The sequence below is a fragment of the Coregonus lavaretus genome, assembly GCF_964263955.1.
Source record: "Coregonus lavaretus genome assembly, chromosome: 38".
NCBI lineage: Eukaryota > Metazoa > Chordata > Actinopteri > Salmoniformes > Salmonidae > Coregonus > Coregonus lavaretus.
In genome coordinates, this window is record NC_140025.1 from 18,485,547 (window position 1) to 18,506,413 (window position 20,867).

The window sequence follows — 20,867 nt, forward strand, 5'->3', positions numbered from 1 at the left end:
GGCATTGGCTAATAAGAATTGAGATATCTGAGAGAGCCATGTGAGTGAGAGGTGCTTTGGAGCACGGCAGCCAGGAGAAGAGAATTATAATGATTATATTCAGCCCAAGGGCGGCCGCAAAAGGCATGGATTTTTTATGGGGCATTACACCCACAAGGGGAATGCCGCCGGGAAATGTGAGACCTGTTGAGAATATTTTCAAGTGCTTGTCAAATTGTGAATGAGAGACTGATGAAGTGTGTGCAGCCTGCACAATACACAAATCAGAGCTCATGCCTTTCATGCAACTTTTTTCAAATCATTGTTAGAGTCCCATCACGCAGCCTTAGAATGTATTAAAAAACTAAACATATTGTCATGAGCCTCTCACTCCACCGGGTTACCACCTTAATTTTCTTCCACTCTGCTCACCACTCTCTCTACTCAGCCTAACTAGCTCCACCTGTCCCTGCTCTGCTCTGCTCTAATTACTCTGCCAGCTGCGCTGCATTACCCACTACCTCTCCCAGTATTTAAGGCCCTGTCTTTCAGCTCTCCGGTGTCAGATCGTCTGCAAAGCTCACACCCGGAACCTGTTTGCTCGCGCTTCTGGCTTACCCAGGTTTTGTGACCCCGGACCTGCCTGATTTTTGGATACTCTTCTGCCCCAGGAGATCCAGACCTGCTTCTGCCATAACGACTCCTGACTACTCTTCAATCCCGGTAACTCTGACCAGCCTTCTGCCTTGCTACTACGTATTTTGGATTTCCCTTGAACTGTACTGCTGCCTTGTTTCATTTCGCCCTGTTGTGTCTGTGTCTCCCCCCCCCAGGACTTCTGGACCACCCACCACCGGCTTCATAGGACGCATCGCTGCCACTGGGGGGGGCACAGACCCAGCACATTGGACGGGATCCCTGTTACCCCTGGAGCCTTCATTCACTTCCTACTTCCCTTTTCCCTTAAGTTTTAATAAACTTTCTGGTGTGACGCAATTGTGGTCCTCTGGTCGTCTGTCTGAACCGGGACAGTACGATCTGACCATTATGGACTCAGCGCACACTTTCCCCGACATGGAAACCGATGAGCATGAGCAGCAGTTCCAGCAGCAGCAACAACAACTCGCCATGATCATTCAACTCCTCACCAACCTTACCCCAGCCAGTCTGCCCACCAGCCCTGCCCCCGAGTTACCTGCCCCGGTCATTGCAGCCGCTGCTCCGGAACCCAAGATTGGAAACCCCGAGCGGTTCAACGGCGATTCAACCCAGGTCCGGCCATTCCTGACTAGCTGCCGACTTCAGTTCTCCTTGCAGCCAAGGACCTTCGCCACGGAGGGGGCTAAAGTTGGGTATGCCATCACTCACCTGACGGGCCGAGCTCGACTCTGGGGAACAGCAGAGTTCGAACATCAAACCCCCGCATGTGCAACCTTCGACCTGTTTGCTGAGGAGATGCTGAAGGTGTTTGACCTGGATTCACCAACCGCAGAGGCGTCTCGTGAACTGTTCAGTATTCGACAAGGCAGACGTACAGTCGCAGACCATTCCATCGACTTCCGAACCCTGGCTAGACGAAGTTCTTGGAACACACCATCGTTGGTGGACGCGTTCTTCCATAGTTTGGCTGACTATATCAAGGACGAGTTGGTCTCCCATGAACTGCCTTCCACTCTTGATGAAGCCATCGCACTGACTGTCAGGATTGACAGAAGGATACAGACCCGTCGTCGTGAGAGGGGGCGCCAAGGTCCACCTACTACCGGCATTCGGAGAGATCCGACTGGGCTCCTGTCATCTACTGCCACTCACCCAGGTCAGCTTGATCAGTCTGAGCCTATGGAGATTGGGCGAGCCTCTCTCACTCCTGCAGAGCGCCAGCGCCGCTTCACCTCAAACCTCTGCCTCTATTGTGGAGGTGATGGACATCGTGTGGTAACCTGCCCTTTAAAGGGCCGAAGCTCACCGGGCATAGGGGGAGTCCGGTTGAGTTCAATGACCATCCAGTCCTCCGACCGCAAACCCCTGCTGCAAGTTCACCTCCGCCTCTCTGACTCAACTCACACCCTGGCTGCTCTGGTGGATTCTGGCACCGAAGCCAACATAATGGACATCAAGCTGGCACGCCAACTGGGACTGGAGAACCTCCGTTTGACACCTCCTATTCCTGCCCGGGCACTGGACGGACACTTACTCGGATCGGTCACTCATGTCACGGCCCCGGTCTCGATGGGTCTGTCCGGAAACCATCAAGAAACTATCCAGTTTCACCTGCTCCCCTCTCCAGGCCAACCCCTCATCCTGGGTTACCCATGGCTCCGCCGGCACAACCCTCAGCTCGACTGGGTGACCGGGGTGATCAGGGAGTGGGGAGAGGACTGCCACCGAACCTGCCTGCTTGCTGCCGCACTACCCCCTCGGCCAGTACCTACTAACTCCGCTCCTGACCTCTCCAATGTCCCAGAATGCTACCATGGTCTCAGAGAGGTGTTTAACAAAGCAAGAGCCACATCTCTGCCCCCTCACCGACCGTACGACTGTGCCATCGACCTCCTCCCTGGAACAGCCCCTCCAAAGGGTCGTCTTTATTCGTTGTCTGCTCCTGAAAGAAAGTCCATGGAGGACTACATCAATGGCTCTCTGTCCGCAGGATTAATCCGTTCATCTTCATCTCCTGCTGGTGCTGGCTTCTTCTTTGTGGGGAAGAAGGACGGATCTCTTCGCCCCTGCATCGACTACAGGGGACTCAACGACATCACAGTGAAAAACCGTTACCCTCTGCCTCTGCTCACCTCTGCTTTTGAGTTGCTCCAGGGAGCCACTGTTTTTACCAAGTTGGATCTCAGAAACGCTTACCACCTAGTGCGGATCCGGGAGGGAGATGAATGGAAAACCGCATTCAATACACCAACAGGCCACTACGAGTATCTGGTTATGCCTTTTGGCCTCACCAATGCTCCTGCTGTGTTCCAGGCTCTAGTGAATGATGTACTGCGGGACATGTTAAACAAGTTTGTCTTCGTTTACCTGGATGACATCTTAATCTACTCCAGAAACCTGTCTGAACACACCCGCCATGTCCAGCAAGTCCTTCATCGTCTTCTGGAGAATTCCCTCTACGCCAAGGCAGAGAAATGTGAGTTTCACGTCAAGACAGTGGCCTTCCTGGGGTACATAGTGGCAGAGGGAAGTATCCAAATGGATCCTGCCAAAGTATCAGCAGTCACTTCATGGCCAGTTCCGGAGAACAGAAAGAAGCTGCAACAGTTTCTGGGGTTTGCTAACTTCTATAGAAAGTTTATCCGGAACTACAGTACCGTTGCTGCCCCTCTCACTGCTCTAACCAGCACCAAGCAACCCTTCACCTGGACCCCAGCAGCCGACAAAGCCTTCAGTACCCTCAAGGTGAGGTTCACCTCCGCTCCCATCCTCCAGATGCCTGATGTGGACCGGCAATTCATTGTGGAGGTGGACGCCTCGGATGTGGGAGTTGGTGCTGTGATTTCTCAGTGGGCTGCGGAGGATAGGAAGCTCCATCCCTGTGCCTTTTTCTCACGTCGGTTGTCCCCCTCTGAGTGCAATTACGACATAGGGAACCGTGAGCTGCTGGCTGTGAAGCTTGCCTTGGAGGAGTGGCGTCATTGGCTGGAGGGGTCCACCATTCCATTTCTCGTTTGGACCGATCATAAGAACTTGGAGTACATCCGCACGGCCAAACGGTTGAACTCCAGGCAGTCCCGCTGGGCCCTGTTCTTCACCAGGTTTAATTTCACTCTGTCATACCGGCCTGGATCACGCAACACCAAGCCAGACGCCCTCTCCCGTCAATTCCAGAAGGATGACACCCCCTCCAAGGACCCTGTGTCGATTCTGCCAAGTCCCTGCATCGTTGCAGCTCTGACCTGGGCTGTTGAGGAACAGGTGCTGGAGGCTCTCCGTAACCAGCCAGGTCCCAGCACTTGCCCAGCTGACCGCCTTTTTGTCCCCGAAGACCTGAGGTCCCAGGTCGTTCAGTGGGGACATGACTCCCGCCTAGCTTGTCACCCTGGCTCCACCCGCACTTACAACCTGCTCGCCCAGAGGTTCTGGTGGCCCTCTCTGAGAAAGGATGTACGGGAATTCGTCCAAGCCTGCCCCATCTGCAACCAACACAAGTCGTCCTGCCAGCCCCCAGCCGGATTGCTGCAGCCCCTGCCTGTGCCCAGACGTCCCTGGTCTCACATCGCCCTTGACTTTGTCACGGGGCTGCCCCCTTCAAGTGGCATGACCGTCATTCTCACCATAGTTGACCGTTTCAGCAAGATGGCACACTTCATTCCCCTCCCCAAGCTCCCAACCGCCAAGGAGACCGCCCAGGTGGTCCTGGAACACGTCTTCCGGATCCACGGACTGCCAAAGGATGTAGTTTCTGACCGTGGTCCACAATTCTCCTCCGCTTTTTGGAAGGAGTTCTGTCACCTGCTGGGAGCCACAGTCAGTCTGACTTCCGGATTCCATCCCCAATCCAATGGGCAGTCAGAGCGGGCTAATCAGGAGCTCGAGAAGGCACTGCGATGCATGACTTCACGCAACCCCCACTCCTGGTCGCAGCAATTGACATGGGTGGAGTACGCACACAATTCTCTGACCTGCTCTGCCATCGGTATGTCCCCTTTCCAATGTGTTTATGGATACCAGCCTCCTCTATTTGCCAGCCAGGAAGAGGAGGTTACTTGCCCATCTGCACTTGCTTTTGCCCGTCGATGTCGCCGCACCTGGTCACAAGCCCGAGCCACACTCCTCAGATCCGTTGCCAGCTACACTACCGGGGCCAACCGTCGGAGAATTCCTGCTCCCACCTACCATGTTGGTCAAAGGGTGTGGTTGTCATCGAAGAACCTGCCACTCAGGGTGGAGTCGCAGAAGCTGGCACCTCGGTTCATTGGCCCATTCCCTATCATAAGAGTGATTAGCCCAACTGCTGTCCGGCTCCAACTGCCTAATTCCCTGAGGGTGCACCCCACTTTCCATGTGTCTAAGATTAAGCCCATCCATGAGAGTCCGCTGGTCCCTGCTGCGCCTTGTCCTCCTCCTCCACGGCTCGTCGATGGTGGTCTGGTTTACACCGTCCGCCGCCTGCTTCGGTCCAGACGGAGGGGTAGGGGTCTCCAGTACCTCATTGACTGGGAGGGCTATGGACCTGAGGAAAGGACCTGGGTGCCAGCTAGTCGGATTGTGGATAGGACTCTCATCACCGCTTTCCACCAACGGCATCCTGATCAACCTGCAATCCGTAGGGGCCGCCCCAGAGGGGTCCCTAACCGTCCTGCCCGCTCGGCTTCCTGTCCTGTGCCTGATCCTGTCTCGGGACCTGTCCCATCTCCCGACCACGGTCCTCCGGCTTCCTCCGAGGATGAGGACGTTCACTCGGACCGTTCGGAGGAGTTCTAGCCCTCCTCCGGCTCCCCTCCTCCCGCCCGGCGTGGTGTTGCTCTTGGGACTTCTGGGGCCGTCCCTTGGGGGGGGGGTTCTGTCATGAGCCTCTCACTCCACCGGGTTACCACCTTAATTTTCTTCCACTCTGCTCACCACTCTCTCTACTCAGCCTAACTAGCTCCACCTGTCCCTGCTCTGCTCTGCTCTAATTACTCTGCCAGCTGCGCTGCATTACCCACTACCTCTCCCAGTATTTAAGGCCCTGTCTTTCAGCTCTCCGGTGTCAGATCGTCTGCAAAGCTCACACCCGGAACCTGTTTGCTCGCGCTTCTGGCTTACCCAGGTTTTGTGACCCCGGACCTGCCTGATTTTTGGATACTCTTCTGCCCCAGGAGATCCAGACCTGCTTCTGCCATAACGACTCCTGACTACTCTTCAATCCCGGTAACTCTGACCAGCCTTCTGCCTTGCTACTACGTATTTTGGATTTCCCTTGAACTGTACTGCTGCCTTGTTTCATTTCGCCCTGTTGTGTCTGTGTCTCCCCCCCCCAGGACTTCTGGACCACCCACCACCGGCTTCATAGGACGCATCGCTGCCACTGGGGGGGGCACAGACCCAGCACATTGGACGGGATCCCTGTTACCCCTGGAGCCTTCATTCACTCCCTACTTCCCTTTTCCCTTAAGTTTTAATAAACTTTCTGGTGTGACGCAATTGTGGTCCTCTGGTCGTCTGTCTGAACCGTGACACATATAGCCCAACGTCTGTATCACAACTAAAGGTGCATAAATAACTCTAAATTAAGCATATACTGTAGGAGGACCAGTTTCTTTGTTAACCGCCTATATATGAGCCCACGCTCCCCCAAAACCGCTAATTAAAATAATGACTGTGACGTTATACAACTTTAGCCTACCGCAAATTACGCATGGCAGAAAAACATTTAAAAAACAGATTTAAATGTCTTTGTTACATACTTGGTCTAGCCTATATTCCAAAATTAAACAAATTCTAGTAATCGTTTTTGACTGTGGACTGTATTATTATGCATACTGAATGGCCTGGTTACCTTATACTACACTCCAAATGTTTTATCCATGAGTCTGGGAGAGAACGCATAGGCCTAGGCATGAGATAAATAACTGATCCATTTTAAGTGTGCTTAGAATGGATTAAGGCTTCTCACAGCCCATCTGCTGTGGAGCACCAAAGGCTCCTTTCTAATTTTCTAATAGTCACATCAATTAAACCAAGAGAACATTTTTCATTAAGGAGACATTTAATGTCTTTATTTTGAGACATACTGGAGTGGGATTTATGTTGGAAAAGGGAACAAAGCTACAGTGAGGGAAAAAAGAATGTGATCCCCTGCTGATTTTGTACGTTTGCCCACTGACAAAGAAATGATCAGTCTATAATTTTAATGGTAGGTTTACTTGAACAGTGAGAGACAGAATAACAACAAAAAATCCAGAAGAAAGCATGTAAAAAATGTTATAAATTGATTTGCATTTTAATGAGGGAAATAAGTATTTGACACCCTCTCATTCAGAAAGATTTCTGGCTCCCAGGTGTCTTTTATACAGGTAACGAGCTGAGATTAGGAGCACACTCTTAAAGGGAGTCCACAGAAGCAAGCAATCAATCAGATTCCAAACTCTCCACCATGGCCAAGACCAAAGAGCTCTCCAAGGATGTCAGGGACAAGATTGTAGACCTACACAAGGCTGGAATGGGCTACAAGACCATCGCCAAGCAGCTTGGTGAGAAGGTGACAACAGTTGGTGCGATTATTCGCAAATGGAAGAAACACAAAAGAACTGTCAATCTCCCTCTGCCTGGGGCTCCATGCAAGATCTCACCTCGTGGAGCTGCAATGATGATGAGAATGGTGAGGAATCAGCTCAGAACTACATGGGAGGATCTTGTCAATGATCTCAAGGCAGCTGGGACCATAGTCACCAAGAAAACAATTGGTTACACACTACGCCGTGAAGGACTGAAATCCTGCAGCGCCCGCAAGGTCCCCCTGCTCAAGAAAGCACATATACATGCCCATCTGAAGTTTGTCAATGAACATCTGAATGATTCAGAGGAGAACTGGGTGAAAGTGTTGTGGTCAGATGAGACCAAAATGGAGCTCTTTGGCATTAACTCAACTCGCCGTGTTTGGAGGAGGAGGAATGCTGCCTATGACCCCAAGAACACCATCCCCACCGTCAAACATGGAGGTGGAAAGATTATGCTTTGGGGGTGTTTTTCTGCTAAGGAGACAGGACAACTTCACTGCATCAAAGGGATGATGGACAGGGCCATGTACCGTCAAATCTTGGGTGAGAACCTCCTTCCCTCAGCCAGGTCATTGAAAATGGGTTGTGGATGGGTATTCCAGCATGACAATGACCCAAAACACACGGCCAAGGCAACAAAGGAGTGGCTCAAGAAGAAGCACATTAAGGTCCTGGAGTGGCCTAGTCAGTCTCCAGACCTTAATCCCATAGAAAATCTGTGGAGGTAGCAGAAGGTTTGAGTTGCCAAACGTCAGCCTCTAAACCTTAATGACTTGGAGAAGATCTGCCAAGAGGAATGTGACAAAATTCCTCCTGAGATGTGTGCAAACCTGGTGGCCAACTACAATAAGCGTCTGACCTCTGTGATTGCCAACAAGGGTTTTGCCACCAAGTACTATGTCATGTTTTGCAGAGGGGTCAAATACTTATTTCCCTCATTAAAATGCAAATCAATTTATAACATTTTTGACATGCGTTTTTCTGGATTTTGTTGTTGTTATTCTGTCTCTCACTGTTCAAATAAACCTACCATTAAAATTATAATGGTAGGTTTATGTAGCAGATAGTAAAATGATGTACAAAAATAACTTTAATTAGAGGGTAAATAAATTAATACATTCATTTTGAAATCTCAAATGGTGGTAGGCCTATTGAGCCAAAAAAATACATCAGACTGATCAATATCCCAGGCCAAGACAATAAGCTTGTTTTAAAGAAGAGAACGGAGAGCAAATACCAGTGGTTACTACAGTGTTATGCAGCCTAATTGTAAAATGGCACTGGTAAATCTACAATGGCATGAATTTGTATTGTATTGCATTGTATTGTATTGTATTGATACCTGTATGCTTACGTGTGGGAGGTGTTTTGTGTGTAGCTATTGTGGGCTTTGAATGCATTTTCAATTGAAAACTTAATATTATAGTACAATAGTGCCTTAACTGAAAATAAGATTCACTTTGTTGTTAATAACTTCAAAAAAGATTCACTTTGTCAACTCCCAGACACAATGTATTGGCAAGTAAAGCTTGCTGCTAAAGTTAATATTGTCACTGAAGCTGACAAAGAATACATTCTTACACATTCCCAAAATTACAGTTTCATTATTGGTTTACAGAGAGAAAATCATGACATGAGGAAAACCTAGGATTACATTTTACATTTTGGTCAGAGCAACTTACAGTCCAGTGCATTTAACTAAGGTAAGTAAGACAACCACATCACAGTCATTGCAAGTAAAGATGACCAATACCTCTACTCTAGCCTGGTCCCAGATCTGCTTGTGCTATAGATATGTTTGTGCTATATGGCTATACAGCACAAACAGATCTGGGACCAGGCTACCTCCCTGATTTAGCATGAATGGCCATCTGAATCACTTGTCAGTCTAGCGCTCCAGAGCAGACTCACACTCCCTCCTAGCCTCTTTTACCCTGTACACCTGGCAATACCTGGCTATTGGAGGTGTGGCATATTCCTTATGAAAATCCCCTTCTCTGTTGATTTGGACCAAATGTGTAAGCACTGGCCACTTCAGCCTTGTCATAGATGCCACCATAGAAACATAATCTAGATTCTATTTCTTTGGATGCCACTATACAGTGGGGGAAAAAACTATTTAGTCAGCCACCAATTGTTCAAATTCTCCCACTTAAAAAGATGAGAGAGGCCTGTAATTTTCATCATAGGTACACGTCAACTATGACAGACAAATTGAGCATTTCTTTTCCAGAAAATCACATTGTAGGATTTTTTATGAATTTATTTGCAAATTATGGTGGAAAATAAGTATTTGGTCACCTACAAACAAGCAAGATTTCTGGCTCTCACAGACATGTAACTTCTTCTTTAAGAAGCTCTTCTGTCCTCCACTCGTTACCTGTATCAATGGCACCTGTTTGAACTTGTTATCAGTATAAAAGACACCTGTCAACAACCTCAAACAGTCACACTCCAAACTCCACTATGGCCAAGACCAAAGAGCTGTCAAAGGACACCAGAAACAAAATTGTAGACCTGCACCAGGCTGGGAAGACTGAATCTGCAATAGGTAAGCAGCTTGGTTTGAAGAAATCAACTGTGGGAGCAATTATTAGGAAATGGAAGACATACAAGACCACTGATAATCTCCCTCGATCTGGGGCTCCACGCAAGATCTCACCCCGTGGGGTCAAAATGATCACAAGAACGGTGAGCAAAAATCCAAGAACCACACAGGGGGACCTAGTGAATGACCTGCAGAGAGCTGGGACCAAAGTAACAAAGCCTAACATCAGTAACACACTACGCCGCCAGGGACTCAAATCCTGCAGTGCCAGACGTGTCCCCTTGCTTAAGCCAGTACATGTCCAGGCACGTCTGAAGTTTGCTAGAGTGCATTTGGATGATCCAGAAGAGGATTGGGAGAATGTCATATGGTCAGATGAAACCAAAATATAACTTTTTGGTAAAAACTCAACTCGTCTTGTTTGGAGGACAAAGAATGCTGAGTTGCATCCAAAGAACACCATACCTACTGTGAAGCATGGGGGTGGAAACATCATGCTTTGGGGCTGTTTTTCTGCAAAGGGACCAGGACGACTGATCCGTGTAAAGGAAAGAATGAATGGGGCCATGTATCGTGAGATTTTGAGTGAAAACCTCCTTTCATCAGCAAGGGCATTGAAGATGAAACGTGGCTGGGTCTTTCAGCATGACAATGATCCCAAACACACCGCCCGGGCAACGAAGGAGTGGCTTCGTAAGAAGCATTTCAAGGTCCTGGAGTGGCCTAGCCCGTCTCCAGATCTCAACCCCATAGAAAATCTTTGGAGGGAGTTGAAAGTCCGTGTTGCCCAGCGACAGCCCCAAAACATCACTGCTCTAGAGGAGATCTGCATGGAGGAATGGGCCAAAATACCAGCAACAGTGTGTGAAAACCTTGTGAAGACTTACAGAAAACGTTTGACCTGTGTCATTGCCAACAAAGGGTATATAACAAAGTATTGAGAAACTTTTGTTATTGATCAAATACTTATTTTCCACCATAATTTGCAAATAAATTCATAAAAAATCCTACAATGTGATTTTCTGGATTTTTTTCTTCTAATTTTGTCTGTCATAGTTGACGTGTACCTATGATGAAAATTACAGGCCTCTCTCATCTTTTTAAGTGGGAGAACTTGCACAATTGGTGGCTGACTAAATACTTTTTTCCCCACTGTAGCTGTGGTGTTTAGAGACTCTACAGATATAGTAGAAGCCTACATAGAAAACTACTCGATAAAGTCAATTTAGAAATAACAATGGATCCTCTTTTCAGTGAATAAAAGCTTCTTCCTTCTCTTCAATGAATCAGGCTCTATCCTATCTGATTATTCTCTGCCGTCTAGCGTCCCAAATGGCACCCTATTCCCTATAAAGTGCACTACTTTTGATCAGAACCCTTAGGTCTTGCACTAAATAGGGAATAGTGTGCCATTTGGGACTCAAATATAGCAGTAAAACATCAAAGTGTTCGTGGTTATCTTATTCCTTTTCTATCCACTAATGCTTCCCCTTGAAAATACAATAACAGTGGCAGCGGATTTAACGCTGTAAATTGCTATCTAACTTCACTTTGGGAAATATTATTGGGGTTAGATCTTCACTCAGAGTACGGATTATTTCAATCACATTTTTATATGTGGTGCCAAACACAGACGCGCACGCACGCACCAGACACCTGGGTTTAAATACTATTTGAAACCTTTCAAATACTTTTAGCGTTTGCTTTAGCCTACCTCGAGTGCAGAAGGTGCAGTTTGCACTTTTGTGACTATTCTATTGGTTCCATTGCGCCAGGCAAGCTCAAACCCCAGCTAACGTATTTATGATTTCAAAAGTATTTAACCCAGTTTGGCATGCATGCACGCGCACGCACACACACACACACACACACACACACACACACACACACACACACACACACACACACACACACACACACACACACACACACACACACACACACACACACACACACACACACACACACACACACACACACACACACACACACACACACACACACACACACACACACACACACACACACACACACACACACACACACACACACACACACACACACACACACACACACACACACACACACACACACACACACACACACACACACACACACACACACACACACACACACACAAACACACAGTGTCACATATCAGTATCAAAGGTAATTATATTCAGCCCTGACCAAAGCACGTGAGGCGAACTTGTGGGATGTCAGGAAGTTGCAAACACTACTGAATATTTGATTGGTTGGGTTTCCTCCATTAGCTGTCTACTTTAACAGGTCGATGGTCTCTGTCCCTCCATGCATCTTTACTGAAACAAAGTCATATTCATTGGGCACCAAACTGAAGAAAACAGACTGAAACAGGGAGGAACTACCTGGACTCGTTCAATAAGAAACATTCATTTTTGTTTTCCATTGTGTGTACTAATGAACATGACCCTAACCACCCGTCAGTCCACTTCAACAGAAAGATGACAATACAGTGCAGCCTTATTCTAAAATTGATTAAATACATTTTTCCCCTCATCAATCTAAAAATAAAGTATTCAGACTCTTTGCTTTGACACTCGAAATTGAGCTCAGGTGCATCCTGTTTCCATTGAGATGTTTCTACAACTTGATTGGAGTCCACCTGTAGTAAATTCAATTGATTGGACATGATTTGGAAAGGCACACACCTGTCTATCTAACGTCCCACAGTTGACAGTGCATGTCAGAACAAAAACCAAGACGAAGGAATTGTGTCGAGGTACAGATCTGGGGAAGGGTACTGAAACATTTCTGTTGCATTGAAGGTCCCCAAGAACACAGTGGCCTCCATCATTATTAAATAAATGGAAGAAGTTTGGAACCAGAAATACTCTTCCTAGAGCCGTTCGCCAGGCCAAACTGAGTAATCGGGGGAGAAGGGTCTTGGTCAGGGAGGTGACCAAGAACCCGATGGTCACTCTGACAGAGCTCCAGAGTTCCTCTTTGGAGTTGGGAGAAACTTCCAGAAGGACAACCATCTCTGCAGCACTCCACCAATCAGGCCTTTTTGGTAGAGTGGCCAGACAGAAGCCACTCCTCAGTAAAAGGCACATGACAGCTCGCTTGGAGTTTGCCAAAAGGCACCTAAAGACTCTCAGATCATGAGAAACAAGATTCTCTGGTTTGATGAAACCAAGATTGAACTCTTTGGCCTGAATGCCAAGCGTCACATCTGGAGGAAACCTAACACCATCCCTATGGTGAAGCATGGTGGTGGCAACATCATGCTGTGGGGATGTTTTTCAGCGGCAGGGACTGGGAGACTAGTCAGGATCGAGGGAAAGCTGAACGGAGCAAAGTACAGAGAGATCCTTGATGAAAACCTGCTCCAGAGCTCTCAGGACCTCAGACTGGGGGAGAAGGTTCCCCTTCCAACAGGACAACGACCCTAAGCACATAGCCAAGACAATGCAGGAGTGGCTTCGGAACAAGTCTCTGAATGTCCTTGAGTGGCCCAGCCAGAGCCCGGACTTGAACCCGATCGAACATCACTGGAGAGCTGAAAATAGCTGTGCAGCGATGCTCCCCATCCAACCTGACAGAGCTTGAGAGGATCTGCAGAGAAGAATGGGAGAAACTCCCCAAATACAGGTGTGCCAAGCTTGTAGCTTCATACCCAAGAATAATCGAGGCTGTAATCACTGCCAAAGGTGCTTCAACAAAGTACTGAGTAAAGGGTCTGAATACTTATGTAAATGTGATATTTCCGTTTTTTTTATTTTTTATAAATTTGCAAAAAAATCTAAATACCTATTTTTGCTTTGTCATTATGGGGTATTGTGTGTAGATATATTTTATTTAATCCATTTTAGAATAAGGCTGTAACATAACAAAATGTGAAAAAAGTTAAGGGGTCTGAATACTTTCCGAATGCACTGTACCTCTGCTTTTTTGCAGAATCGCCTTTTTTTGCAGAATCGCCTTTTGTTAGAATCGCCTGACAAGTGGGGCGAGGGAATATTAAATTACATGGTTTTGCATGGAGAGAGATGAAAGGCAATATAACATTAACAAAGCCAATGATTATAGACTTCATACAGAAACTGACAAGGCCTATTGAGAGTGACACTGAGAGCCTTGAAGCGTTCAATTTTTTTATTAGTTGGTTTTATATTTCCAGCCTCTGATTTTTTTATATATATTTTTTCTTCTCTCTGATCAATACTGCAGGGCAATTGCATGCCGGTTTGGCCCAAAGATAATCATGATGTTTTGGATATTCTTAAAAAACTGTAGAAAGGTCCTTGGAGGGAAGGGTGTTTGGCATACATTTGAAATCTGTATTCAAAATAATTATTGAGAAATAATTTGTGACATTTTGGCCTTACTCAGGATCCAATTTGTAATATGAGTGTGAGTATTGTTTAGATTAAGGCAGTGGATTTGTAACCCTTTACAGACGTATGAATTGGCCTATATGGATAATGTCAAATTGAAATGTTTCTACCAGAATAAATATGAGAAGCATATGCATAACCATGGTAGCAATTGAAAGGGAGTACATTTACTGTACTTTTCGCAGCATTTGTCGATAATAAAATCTGAAAATACTCTGGATACATTCAGTAATATAATAAGAATTCAGGGAAATCTAGGGTAGGTGCAACATAAGACAAAAAAAATGACAAGGGTTTGAGTGAGAGGTCTCACTGGTGTCTCCAAGTAGCCACACCTCTCCAAAGTGTGCACAATTCTTAAGTAATTTCATTGCACTTTTATGACTCAAGGAAAGAACCTTCGACTAATATGTGATTTTTTCAACTCTCAAGGACACTTTTTGTTTGGAACACAGCCCCACCATCACACAATTACTGTTGTTTACGCAATCCAAAAACTGCCCATTATAAATCGCAATCTGGGTCAGGTGGGCATCATTTGAAAGCTTATTCTATTGCCAACATGACTAGCTATAAAATACGATCTTACAGTGATAGGCTTTCACAAGGCACTTCAGAGATAACAATTTTGGTGCGCACAGAATGGAGTCATGAGTGCATTCAAGTGTGTGCTCCATGGCAAATTTTCTTCACAATGCGACAAACATAGGCTCATGCTGTTCAGAACAACACAGGGTATAATGCCATGTCATCCTTGTAACTGCACAGCAAACATAGTGACCATAAACATTGATACTGTAAAATATATGAGTTTTATAATATGGAAATGTGAAGTGCACATTTGGACTCCAAATCTGAGCATTCCCCTCACTCAGACAACAAAACATTTGCAAAAGTAGCCCAATTAGCTACTAGATCAGCACTCTTGCTCCGAAATGCTGTTGAGTCCAGGAATGTGAGTCCACCACTACAGTTCAGTAGAAACTGAAATGTCACTGTAGATTCTTGGATAACCATTGAAACACACAATAAATAACCTCCCCTGATACCCTCCCAAAGGAGTTGGTAAGTAAACTTCAAAGTCAATGTTCCAAGTCCTGTTTCGCCCACAGTGCTGTGGTTTGTTTGATTTTATGATCATGATGAGTGGAGACAGTGAAACCCTCCTCTTCCACAGTAGGGCTCATTCCCCAAGATCTCTCTCTTTTTTCCTCCACTCTCTGTCACTGTCTCTCTCGCTCCCTCTCTCTTTGACTGCATCTCTTTGATGAGCCTTTCAGAGTCGATAACTACTACCTAACTACACAGGGCAGAGAATGTCAACTCCACAATACTTAAACACCACAACACTTAAGCTCTCCTGAATGCTTCCTGTCTGCAACAGTCTCAAACACCCTCAGTCATTTCACGTGTCTGGCGAGAGAGTGAGCAGAACACTTGGACCGAGGACAACAGAGCCCAATTGCTGTCAACTGAAGAGGCATTAAACAGGAGACGCAACAAACAGTATGTTAACGAGCCTGAGAGAGGCACGCTAACAAACGGTTCAATCCCTGTGTCCACCCTTCCCACTGTTTCTCCAACCTTCCTGTATCCCCCTCTAATTTCCATACTGGCTCATTAATGTCAATGTACTCAAGAAAAATGTATTACACTTATTAAGATAACGTGCTTGACAGAGGTTGCTCTCGGTCCCTTGCATGTTTAGCCCTGAGTACTCACATGGGATAAAGAGCTACTCACTGATTCATAAAAACGTACTGACAGTCTTGAAGTTTGTGGAAATCTGAAATTAATGTAGGGGAATATAACACATTAGATCTGGTAAAAGATAATACAAACAAAAAAACAAGCATTTTTTATTTTTATTTTTTGTTCCATCATCTTTGAAATGCAACATAAGTGTGTGTGCTAAGTTTCATATTGATCCAGTGAAGCATTGCAATACTGGACTATTTTGTATCAAGTCTGCCCAAATGTGCCGAATTGGTGAATTGATACATAACTATAGAGAACATACAAAAATTATATGGTAATACAAAATGTAAATTTACACACTCCCAGGAATGTCATTCATGATGGATCATTAGCTTGTACAGTGAGGGAAAAAAGTATTTGATCCCCTGCTGATTTTGTACGTTTGCCCACTGACAAAGACATGATCAGTCTATAATTTGAATGGTAGGTTTATTTGAACAGTGAGAGACAGAATAACAACAAAAGAATCCAGAAAGACGCATGTCAAAAATGTTAGAAATTGATTTGCATTTTAATGAGGGAAATAAGTATTTGACCCCTCTGCAAAACATGACTTAGTACTTGGTGGCAAAACCCTTGTTGGCAATCACAGAGGTCAGACATTTCTTGTAGTTGGCCACCAGGTATGCACACATCTCAGGAGGGATTTTGTCCCACTCCTCTTTGCAGATCATCTCCAAGTCATTAAGGTTTCGAGCCTGACGTTTGGTAACTCGAACCTTCAGCTCCCTCCACAGATTTTCTACGGGATTAAGGTCTGGAGACTGGCTAGGCCACTCCAGGACCTTAATGTGCTTCTTCTTGAGCCACTCCTTTGTTGCCTTGGCCGTGTGTTTTGGGTCATTGTCATGCTGGAATACCCATCCACGACCCATTTTCAATGCCCTGGCTGAGGGAAGGAGGTTCTCACCCAAGATTTGACAGTACATGGCCCCGTCCATCGTCCCTTTGATGCGGTGAAGTTGTCCTGTCCCCTTAGCAGAAAAAGACCCCCAAAGCATTATGTTTCCCCCTCCATGTTTGACGGTGGGGATGGTGTTCTTGGGGTCATAGGCAGCATTCCTCCTCCTCCAAACACGGCGAGTTGAGTTGATGTCAAAGAGCTCCATTTTGGTCTCATCTGACCACAACACTTTCACCCAGTTCTCCTCTGAATCATTCAGATGTTCATTGGCAAACTTCAGACGGGCATGTATATGTGCTTTCTTGAGCAGGGGGACCTTGCGGGCGCTGCAGGATTTCAGTCCTTCACGGCGTACTGTGTTACCAATTGTTTGCCTTGAGGTCATTGACAAGATCCTCCCGTGTAGTTCTGGGCTAATTTCCTCACCGTTCTCATGATCATTGCAACTCCACGAGGTGAGATCTTGCATGGAGCCCCAGGCCGAGGGAGATTGACAGTTATTTTGTGTTTCTTCCATTTGCGAATAATCGCACCAACTGTTGTCACCTTCTCACCAAGCTGCTTGGCGATGGTCTTGTAGCCCATTCCAGCCTTGTGTAGGTCTACAATCTTGTCCCTGACATCCTTGGAGAGCTCTTTGGTCTTGGCCATGGTGGAGAGTTTGGAATCTGATTGATTGATTGCTTCTGTGGACAGGTGTCTTTTATACAGGTAACAAGCTGAGATTAGGGTGGTCCTCTGTGGTCCTCTGTAGCTCAATTGGTAGAGCAGGGCACTTGTAACGCCAGGGTAGTGGGTTCGATCCTCGGGACCACCCATATGTAAAAATGTATGCACACATGACTGTAAGTCGCTTTGGATAAAAGCGTCTGCTAAATGGCATATTATTAGGAGCACTCCCTTTAAGAGTGTGCTCCTAATCTCAGCTTGTTACCTGTATAAAAGACACCTGGGAGCCAGAAATCTTTCTGATTGAGAGGGGGTCAAATACTTATTTCCCTCTTTAAAATGCAAATCAATTTATATCATTTTTGACAAAATCAGCAGGGGATCAAATACTTTTTTCCCTCACTGTACACTAACTTTCACACATCTAGATGGCCGGGCAGGGTGGGTGTGGAGCCAGAGACAGCAGGGGTTCAAACTGTAGAACCCAGTTCCTACATTTGAATATAAAAATTGATTTTATCAAACAAAACTAAGCTACATTTTATCTCTGGGACCCTTAGGATGACAAATCAGAGCAAGCTTACTGAATTACATTATTTACCTTCAGAGGTGAATGTATCAAACCAGTTGCCGTGATACGTTTTTTGTTGTTGTGCACTTTCTGCCGATATAAGACATGTCTATGTCCTGGAAAGATTGCTGTTACTTACAACAGTCACATTAGCGCACGTTAGCTCAACCATCCCGTATACGGGACACCGATCCCGTAGAGGTTAATCTAGCTACCCGAAGATGAATGACAATGCAAACAGATGTCTTAATAGTTACTACCATAGTTCACAAAGCTGTCCATGTCTCTTGAGAGAGAGAGCGAGGAGGGATTCCCATATACTCACATCTGAGTTGAAGCGCAGCTGGCAGATGTTGCAGGAAATAACTTGCTTTCTATTTGGAGCGATGGAGACTCCAAATGTGTGATTAATTACGGCCTTCTGCACAGGGTCCATCTGGAACACGAGCACAGAGAGAGAGAGAGAGTGAGAGAGAAGATTAAAAAGAAAGGGGGAGAGAGAGAAAGAAGGAGAGAGAGTATGTGTGTGAGAGCAGGGGCGCAACTTTCATTTCCCTCCCACATTCAGAAATAGCATTTTTGTCCCCCCCCAGTTTGATAATTGGAATGTGATACAAAAAATGGCAACCGTGTGCTTTAGGACCATGTGGACGCCTCCGAGCGGTCGGGTAGGCTGTTTTGGAGTGTTTATCTGGTTGGAATTAGGACCGCGGGGACACCACAGAGCGGGCTGACAGGCTGTGTGAAGGCAAGCTTCTGGAAGGCTGGCTGGACCAGCACAGGAGAGATGAGCATAGTTAAGTGTGTACTGGCTACTCTTAAGTTGACTGATGTAGCTGGCAATGTAACTGCTGTTTAACTTAACAGAAAAAAAAACTAAACTATTGTTTATTCGCAGTGCTGCGCTAGTATTGTAAATGTCGTTCGTTTTTTTTTTATATATATTTTTTAGCTTTAATATTGCAGGTAGATTGTAACTTCCATCAATGTAATTGTATGCATCACTTCCAATCCCCCATATGTTTTTTTTCTTCTCGCAAATATATATATATATATATATATATATATATATATATATATATATATATATATATATATATATATATATATATATATATATATACAGTGGGGGAAAAATTGTTTAGTCAGCCACCAATTGTGCAAGTTCTCCCACTTAAAAAGATGAGAGAGGCTTGTAAATTTCATCATAGGTACACGTCAACTATGACAGACACATTGAATAAAAAAATCCAGAAAATCACATTGTAGGATTTTTAATGAATTTATTTGCAAATTATGGTGGAAAATAAGTATTTGGTCACCTACAAACAAGCAAGATTTCTGGCTCTCACAGACCTGTAACTTCTTCTTTAAGAGGCTCCTCTGTCCTCCACTCGTTACCTGTATTAATGGCACCTGTTTGAACTTGTTATCAGTATAAAAGACACCTGTCCACATCCTCAAACAGTCACACTCCAAACTCCACTATGGCCAAGACCAAAGAGCTGTCAAAGGACACCAGAAACAAAATTGTAGACCTGCACCAGGCTGGGAAGACTGAATCTGCAATAGGTAAGCAGCTTGGTTTGAAGAAATCAACTGTGGGAGCAATTATTAGGAAATGGAAGACATACAAGACCACTGATAATCTCCCTCGATCTGGGGCTCCACGCAAGATCTCACCCCGTGGGGTCAAAATGATCACAAGAACAGTGAGCAAAAATCCCAGAACAACACGGGGGGACCTAGTGAATGACCTGCAGAGAGCTGGGACCAAAGTAACAAAGCCTACCATCAGTAACACACTACGCCGCCAGGGACTCAAATCCTGCAGTGCCAGACGTGTCCCCCTGCTTAAGCCAGTACATGTCCAGGCCCGTCTGAAGTTGGCTAGAGTGCATTTGGATGATCCAGAAGAGGATTGGGAGAATGTCATATGGTCAGATGAAACCAAAATAAAAGTTTTTGGTAAAAACTCAACTCGTCGTGTTTGGAGGACAAAGAATGCTGTGTTGCATCCAAAGAACACCATACCTACTGTGAAGCATGGGGGTGGAAACATCATGCTTTGGGGCTGTTCTTCTGCAAAGGGACCAGGACGACTGATCCGTGTAAAGGAAAGAATGAATGGGGCCATGTATCGTGAGATTTTGAGTGAAAACCTCCTTCCATCAGCAAGGGCATTGAAGATGAAACGTGGCTGGGTCTTTCAGCATGACAATGATCCCAAACACACCGCCCGGGCAACGAAGGAGTGGCTTCGTAAGAAGCATTTCAAGGTCCTGGAGTGGCCTAGCCAGTCTCCAGATCTCAACCCCATAGAAAATCTTTGGAGGGAGTTGAAAGTCCATGTTGCCCATTAACAGCCCCAAAACATCACTGCTCTAGAGGAGATCTGCATGGAGGAATGGGCCAAAATACCAGCAACAGTGTGTGAAAACCTTGTGAAGACTTACAGAAAACCTTTGACCTGTGTCATTGCCAACAAAGGGTATATAACAAAGTATTGAGAAAGTTTTGTTATTGACCAAATACTTATTTTCCACCATAATTTGCAAATAAATTCATTAAAAATCCTACAATGTGATTTTCTGGATTTTTTTTCTCATTTCGTCTGTCATAGTCGACATGTACCTATGATGAAAATTACAGGCCTCTCTCATCTTTTTAAGTGGGAGAACTTGCACAATTGGTGGCTGACTAAATACAAAAGTATTTGATCCCCTTCTGATTTTGTACGTTTGCCCACTGACAAAGAAATGATCAGTCTATAATTTGAATGGTAGGTTTATTTGAACAGTGAGAGACAGAATAACAACAAAAGAATCCAGAAAGACGCATGTCAAAAATC

At 45.7% G+C, this 20,867-nt stretch overlaps 1 protein-coding gene across 2 annotated transcripts in view; it reads right to left on the minus strand.

Annotated features, from left to right (window-relative positions):
* LOC311112037 (zinc finger protein 385B-like) overlaps positions 1–20,867 on the minus strand; it is a 72,685-nt gene that overhangs the window by 9,907 nt on the left and 41,911 nt on the right. For both annotated transcript variants that reach the window (XM_084155006.1, XM_084155007.1), the window contains one exon: positions 18,342–18,452. In XM_084155006.1, coding sequence (XP_084011132.1) covers positions 18,342–18,452 — 111 coding nt within the window. The remainder of the gene's footprint in view (positions 1–18,341; positions 18,453–20,867) is intronic.